The sequence below is a fragment of the Acyrthosiphon pisum genome, chromosome A1 (genome assembly GCF_005508785.2).
Source record: "Acyrthosiphon pisum isolate AL4f chromosome A1, pea_aphid_22Mar2018_4r6ur, whole genome shotgun sequence".
In the NCBI taxonomy this organism is placed as follows: Eukaryota; Metazoa; Arthropoda; class Insecta; order Hemiptera; family Aphididae; genus Acyrthosiphon; species Acyrthosiphon pisum.
Window position 1 is genome coordinate 161,294,848 of NC_042494.1, and position 7,833 is coordinate 161,302,680.

General features: G+C 27.8%; 1 protein-coding gene across 1 annotated transcript in view; it reads right to left on the reverse strand.

Annotated features, from left to right (window-relative positions):
- Positions 1 to 293: 293 nt before the first annotated feature.
- The window catches only part of LOC100169164 (cell division cycle 5-like protein), an 11,451-nt gene continuing 3,911 nt past the window's right edge, over positions 294 to 7,833 (reverse strand). Inside the window, exons 2-13 of the mRNA XM_001951181.5 lie at positions 6,727 to 6,992; positions 6,480 to 6,610; positions 5,735 to 5,850; positions 5,461 to 5,673; positions 5,270 to 5,404; positions 5,028 to 5,204; positions 4,022 to 4,511; positions 1,678 to 1,796; positions 1,405 to 1,596; positions 1,010 to 1,291; positions 792 to 920; positions 294 to 622 (exon numbers count right to left, since the gene is read on the reverse strand). Of these exons, the coding sequence (XP_001951216.1) occupies positions 515 to 622; positions 792 to 920; positions 1,010 to 1,291; positions 1,405 to 1,596; positions 1,678 to 1,796; positions 4,022 to 4,511; positions 5,028 to 5,204; positions 5,270 to 5,404; positions 5,461 to 5,673; positions 5,735 to 5,850; positions 6,480 to 6,610; positions 6,727 to 6,992 (2,358 nt within the window). The 3' untranslated portion in view covers positions 294 to 514. The remainder of the gene's footprint in view (positions 623 to 791; positions 921 to 1,009; positions 1,292 to 1,404; positions 1,597 to 1,677; positions 1,797 to 4,021; positions 4,512 to 5,027; positions 5,205 to 5,269; positions 5,405 to 5,460; positions 5,674 to 5,734; positions 5,851 to 6,479; positions 6,611 to 6,726; positions 6,993 to 7,833) is intronic.

The following is a 7,833-nucleotide window of genomic DNA, read 5'->3' on the forward strand; positions in this document are numbered from 1 at the left end:
CAAAATAAATAAAAAAATGTTGTAAATTTAAATGATGTTTAAATTGATTTGAGACAATATTTAGACAAATCAATATGTCATTCTCTCAAAAGTATTATTCTCTATCTTTTTTGTAATAGGTGACTTTACTCTAAGATTACTTATACGCATAGAAAAAATGATTTTGCGTAATTGCGTTTTGTCTATGTTGCGCGTGGCCAGAGAGAGAAAACGAATAGTGCACTGACAATCCTCTTAATAAAATATAATATTTTAAAGGTATATAAAACATGTAGAGTGGATAATCTCTAAACTTTGTAGTTTTAATAAGATTGTATAATTAATCTCAAATTACAATAATGGACAAGTTGCTTAAGAAATGTACACATAATGTGACGAGTTATATAATTTTTTTTCTCACATGATTCCACACAATTTAAATTCTATTTTTAGAAAATAAAATAGAGGTTTAGTATAAATAGAAAAAAAAAATAATACAAATATGAAGCTTATTGCATTAATAACAGTTTGATGTTCAATCATTTCCTATTTGTAGTTCTTTCCATCGTGTTTCAAGGTCCAAAAATTTTTGTTGTAGAATTTTCTCTCGTTCTTTTTGACGGTCTACATCATCAGTTAATGACTAAAATATAATTCATCATTAAAAAAGAAATCCGATTAATATTTTAATAGCGACTATTATGAAATTGTTGTTTAACCTGTTTAGCTATATTATATACTAAACAGTTAACAACAAACAATGATGAACTACAAAAATATAAACAATTAAAAAATGATATATTCAAAATCACCTGCAGTCGTTTGGGTATAGCAGATTCTTCCTGTCGTTGCAAAAACTGGAAAGTTGATAATTCTAAATGTCCCTGTTCAATCTCATCCACACTGGTTATGAATTGTTTGATAAGACCTTGAGAACGAGTCTAAATAAACAAAATTATTGCATTAAAAACTTAAGTCCTGGAACAATAATATATTGTTAACATCATAATGACATATTCATATTACTTACTTGATATCCCCCGAGAATAATTTTAATTTTCTTTTCCATTTTTCCAGCTTTTTTAGCTTCTTTAGTCATATGACCTCTATTCTGTTCCAGTTTCTTTTCAAGTGATTCAATCCTATCTTTTTTACTAGCTAAATTTGCTCTTGTATAACGATTTTGATTGGGCAGAAATAGTACTTGGCCCAAACATTCACCCCACACTTGAGTAAACGAGTCTAATGACAATTCTCCATGATTCATACCTTGTTTAACAATTTCCATTTCTTTTATCAAAACTTGTTTCGCCTAAAACAATATTTTATGAAATAAATAAATAAATAAATAATTTATTTACTAATGTACACATATTATTTCATTGCTTCTTTTCTAAATCTGTGAATACATATATTTTTAATTACATTTTCCATTTCTTCTTCAGTGAATTGTTGGTACGGGTGTGCCTGTAAATAAGCTAAATGCTGAGTTTCAGTTAGGATTGGCTGTTTTTTGGGACCACTTTGAGTAAGTGTAGCAACTTCTGGTGGTAAAGGGCTACGGACAGCATCATAATGAAGCATTGTAATCATTTCTTGTTTAATCAATTCTTCAGCCTACATAACAAATTAAAAATACATTAAAATATTAAATAATATATAATTTACTAATATTTTTTTTTAATATAATATAATCACCTTTTGAAGATCTGTAAGAGGTGGCTCTGAATTCAAAGGTCTCAAAACAATATTAGTATCTGGTGGACGAGGTAAACATCGTTGGATTACTTGAGATCGCAACTTCATTTCTAATTGGCCTGGAAGTATACAAGTTGTAAAGTTAAATGCATTTACATTTTTTTACTGTAATATAATAGGGCCAGATCTATAACGCAGAAACTGGGGAGAGGCTCATATTTTAAACATTATATAAGAGTAGAAATTATTTTTATTTTATTTATTATTTTAAACATTATGTTATATTGATGTATTTTTATTTTATAATTTGTACATTAAGGAAGTATCAGCTATGTAGCAACCAAATCCAAGTATTTTTTGTCATTTCATGTTAAGGACATGAATAAATTTAAAAAAAAAGCGGGTAAGTAGAAGTTGCTCTCCCATACAGTAGGTTATAAGCGGGTGACTGTAATTAATGGTGTTAAATTTGAATTCAATAATATAATATCATTGTATACAAAAATGATTCTGAGTGGAGGCTTGTCATCCTAGGATATTAAATATTATATTTATTAATATGGTTAAGTTGAATTATTATTATTCGTTTATACTTAATTATCATATTTAAATGCTAATAAAAAAACTGTGTCTATGTGTTTTTAATATTTTTCAACTGCTAAATCAGGAGCTTTGTATTAAATTTTAACGCTTCTTGACCTAACAAATACAATTTTACTGACATTAATAGAAAAAAAAAACTAAAAAAAATATAAAATTTAAAATGTTCGTAAATAGCTCAAAAGAAGACAAAATATTTAGAAAATTGTATCAAGTAAAAGAATTAATAAAATAAAAATATGCTGTAAATTTCAAATATTTACAGTTATTAGTCTTAGAATTACAACAAAATAAGAAAATCGCTACCTGTGAAATGAAGTGAATAGCCAATGTTGTAAAAATCTTATGAGGAATCTTGTATTAAGTGTTAAAATCTTAGATTTAGAAAGAAAAATTTGTATGAATTACTATAAAGAATTTGTATATTTTTGTGATTTTCACGTATTTTGTCAAAATTCAAACTTTAAAAACTTATAAAAAAAATTGTGATTTTATTTTTTTAATATTTTTTCAACTGCCATTGTAAAAATATATATAATTATTAACTATAATATGATGTATGGAAAATGCTAATATAAATCTTTGGTCCCAGGTAGAAAGGGTTTATGTCAATTTAATCAACTTTTCAAGACAGCCGTTTGAAAGTTTGAAAATTCCTACATGTAAGTTCATTATATCCATATATATCTAAGGTATTTTTATATAATATATATTACATTCTTAATACATGTAACCATTAAAATTCTTGTTACTATGAATGTTTAATGAGATAACCTTTGAGAGGCCTTTTGATTTCACTTTTTCTGACTTAAGCCCTATTTTTCCACGACTCATGTCTTTTTGATTTCACTTATTTTAACTTATGTCTTTTGGTCCAGGCATAAGTCATCATACGCCTTTTCTACCAACGTAGAAACGGTTATGTTTAGATAATATTCCCTATTTATTTCTTCAATGATATGAGTAATATTCTTCACTAACTTATGCCAAATGTACCAAAAAAATCAGCAAAAATTAAGCTTTACATCTGCGGAAAAAATTTTTTGTGAAAAATTGACTGAAGTCCTTTTTACCCGAGAGCAAAGAAATATTCAGTGAAAATTGCATGTATCTAGTGTTATTTACTTTACAGTTACACCAAAAACCAAAATTGATTTAGTCAAAAACTGATTTTGCGTAAAAATTCCAGTTTTTCTTTAATTTTTTTTTGTTTTTTTCGGTGCTTTTAAAAACTGCTGGGAATTTTTTACTTTTGACCCCCCCAAAGTACCAACTATAACTAACTTGTACATTTATTTTTACTTTCCTAAAAGATGATGACAGACAAAAAAAAAAAACACACCAATATAAAATCAAAACATTCATCACACCACTCAGAATCTAGAATTTCATATGAATATCAACTGGCAACACTTGAACAAAACACAATTTTTAGAAATAGTTAAAACTACAATATATATTATAAATATTATGATAAAGTTTATCTTAAAAAATGTCAATTTTATTAGTTGAGACTTTTAAGAAGTCAACAAATATTACCAACCATTTTTTTTTAAACTTATATTTATCTAACATTCATATACTATAATAATGAAATATTTAAAAATTAAGTTACAACTAAGTTATTTCAATGAAAATTATCATATTGGTTGTTGAAACTTAAAATTCTTAGATCCAAACATACTTACTAGTACATATTATATGATCGTTATAAAAATATGTGTATATTTTTAATTGTACTTACGGCGAGCAAGAAGTTCTTCAGCACTACGCATCTCAACATCAGACTGATCTTCTATGAAATCTTTTTGAACAACAGTTTCTTCGTCTTCGGGGTGGTCCTCAGGCACTACTATTTCAAAATCATTTTTTGGATTTGGCAATGTACTTAAGCCTGCTTTCAACTGTTCTTTTACTTGATGTTGGTAGTTTTTCATAGCTTGGGGTGTATTTATAATATCGACTTCCATAGAATCTGAACGATTGATGCTTAACTGATCCCTTAGAGGAGTAGGTGTCAGCATACCCGCTTTTACTAGCGCTCTATCACTTTGCGGAGTTTGGAAACCATCACTAGCAGCTTGTGAAAGTGGAGTACCTAAAATTGTATTAGGTGTTGTAATCAATTGTCGTTGTGGGGTGACACCATTGAAATCAACATTTTGCAATTCTGTATTAAGACCTCCTTTGAGAGGAGTATCTACATGGGTTAGAGCCATAATATTTTGAGCGTCCTATAAAAAATAAATTAAATTGTGCGCATTAATATAGATATAGTATATTATTAGTGTATGAAAGAAAAGACTTTGATGCTAATCTTAGCAAGAGGAGTTTTAACAGGGTTCAGCTCTGAATCTTTCCCTATAAGTAGACATTAAACTGTGTTATTTCCATCTTAGGAATGCACAACAAGCACATTTTAAGTTTAGAATAATCCATTTAATTATGTTATTCTTAATATTAGATTAAATTAATGTGTTATAAAATTTAAAGGTAAGACTATTAATTAGTGTAATTAGGTTTTTTTTTTCATATTTTAATTTTAAAACAAGATATGGGTATTTTTAAATTGTACATTTTTCTGAAATTTAAAACCCACATAACTTGCGTTAAAATTGAAATATCAATAGAAGCTTCCTTGAGGCAACTGGATGATATGTTATGTGTTAGTTACAATAAGATTCAAGTTTTACGTTAAGATAGAGATAATGCATAGATAACGTCTTATCTTAAAATTAATTTCAAATTACTTGTAAAACTTTGTCAGTTGAAACAGATGGGGTTCTTGGAGTGCGGCCAGGGATGTTATTAATTGAAGGGGTATAATCTGACAATAATGCATCTGAAGCTTGTTGAGGACCATTTTCCATTGCTATTTCTCGTGCCATTTCACTGGCTCGTCCCAATTTAACGACTTGTTGCAATTCCTTTAAAACAATTATAGTTTATAATTTATTTTAAAAATATTTATAATAAAAATATAGATTATTACTTGATCAGATATTTGTGGTTCTGGTAAAACAAGTTTACTCATTTTCCTAATAGGTTCTTGATTATTTAACATAGCTAAAGGAACTTCATTTTCCTTACGCTGTTTGAGCTTAGCTTTATCTTTCTTTCTTTCTCTCTGAAATACAAACACAATTAAAAATTAATTCTTAAAAATTACAATAAATCATTTACCTCTTCAATTTCAACACGTAGTTCTCCATCTAAATTTTGCTGTCTCAATTTTCTGAAATCTGGTGCAAGTGGATCAACATCCTCATTGGCAGTATCATAAAACCCTAAAGCAGGTTTTTTCTCAAATGGTATTTCAGCATTATAGTCTATACCACGCTTTCGTTTATTGCCTCTTCCAACACCTATACCAGCAGCACGCAATTCCCTCCGTTTCTACAAAATAAAAATATTATTTTCATCTACATAATAATTTTATAAACAATTTGTAAATTACTTGTAATGCAGCAAGTCTTCTAGCTTCTTCTAATTGCTTCTCACGAGCTTTACGTTTTGCCTTTTTTCCCTGTGTATTGGCTAAACGAGCTCTTGCTTCAGATAACATTTCCAACTCTAGAAAATATTTTTAAATGTTAAACTTTATAATAACAAGCAGTAAATAACTTGTATGCAATTTTAAACTGTAAATTTACTTCTATAGATTTTAGCCTAAATAAAAATTCTATTTTAATAGTCTTGATGAGCCTTGTAAATAAGTGGCAGTAAGAATGGATGTAAACAAAATATTTATTGTTCAAAGAACATTTTTAAAAACTAATCCTAGTATATAATATTTTACAAAAGTTAAAATGTAACTTTAAAAAAAAATACTCATAACTCAGTTAGTTATTACTTTAGTAGGTTCATAAACAAATTATATTTAATTTAATTTAATTGTAAGTACTTATATTTTACATACAATTTTGTATGTGTTAATCATAATATTTGAAGTCTTAATTTTTTTTCTAATGACAGTCCGTTATAAATTCTAATACAGAAGCAGAATATTTTTAAATATAAATAACAGATATTGAACTAATATTATTTATAAGTATTTAAAACTTAGATGAGCAAGGTAAAGAAGAACAGTTCAACAGCATATACCTAGCGGCTGTTGCTCATTATTCTCCTAATTTTAAAATGATTCTTAAAAATAAATTAATATTTATATATTCAAAATTAGATTATAAACTAGTAATCACCGTCTTCATCCATATCTTTAGGATCGGGACGAGCTGGTTTTGTTTCAGGATTTGGATCAATTTCACCGGGTTTTAATTTTCTCGGATCATCGCCCACTTCCTCGCCATCTTCTTTCCTTTGAGCTTGATCTCTGGATGCATTATGAAATTATATCCAACAAATAATATTTTTATATTAAAATATATATATATAAGATAACAGCTATTAAATATTAAATTTAAATATTATTTAGTAATATTTACTAACAATAAATATTCATATCTTTCCAAACACTGTGAAGCTGTACGACCAACGATGGGAGCAATGGTACGCCATTGAGTAGGCATGAGTTTAGCAAGATGTAAAAGCTTTTCATCTTCCTCTCGACTCCATTCAGTTTTTTTGATACTTGGATCAAGCCATTCAAACCAACGTGCCTTACATTGTTTAGCTGATTTACGATGTAATAATGATGCAATACGTGACCATTGATTTTTGCCATATTTCATAACAGCTGCTTTAAGAATCTCATCCTGTAAAAAAAAAATAAATTGTTAAGAAAAATAAATAATGAAAAATTAGGTACACATTAAATATCATTGTATATGTAATTTACAATTATCATTTAAATCTATCAACTCAACATTTATTATATGTGATTTCTGATTCATTTTGGTTTGTAGCCCAGCCAAATTAGGTTTTCGGCTCGGAAAAATTCCCACCTGGTTGAATTTTGGTACACACCTTTCTGACATCGTTGTAAACAACATGTAAAAAGTTGCGATCTATATCATGTACGCGTCAAAGATTATTCGTGGTCAAAGGTCACAGAATAAGCCTTTTTTTTAAAAATAATTTTATATAAATAATTTCATTAATTTATAAAAAGTTCTGGTTATAAATTGTAGAGGAAGTAATTATCTACAAAAAAGGTCTTGTGACATTTTCACGTAAAACTTATAGTTTTTGCCTTATAAGGCCATCAAAATGTACACTTTTAATGTAATATGAATTTTTTACTAAAAACAAGTAGCCTTTGCGTCAATATCTCGCTTTATACTGGTTGTACAAATAAAACTTTCAAACAAAAATTGTAGAGGACAAAATTATATACAAGATAGTTATATATATATATCCAATCGCACTTGCGGTATACAAATTTTAATGTTTACCATACAAAATTACGATAATATTATAATATCAAAAACGGGAGAACACTGTTTGCTCGCTTGAATTTGAAACTATCAAATTTTAATCCAACAATACATACTTAATCTAACCATACATACTGATTCAGACGAGTCCTTAGTATACATATATAAGCAACATGTTATCCCACAACCACCCAGTTAGCCACATGGCATCCACCCTATA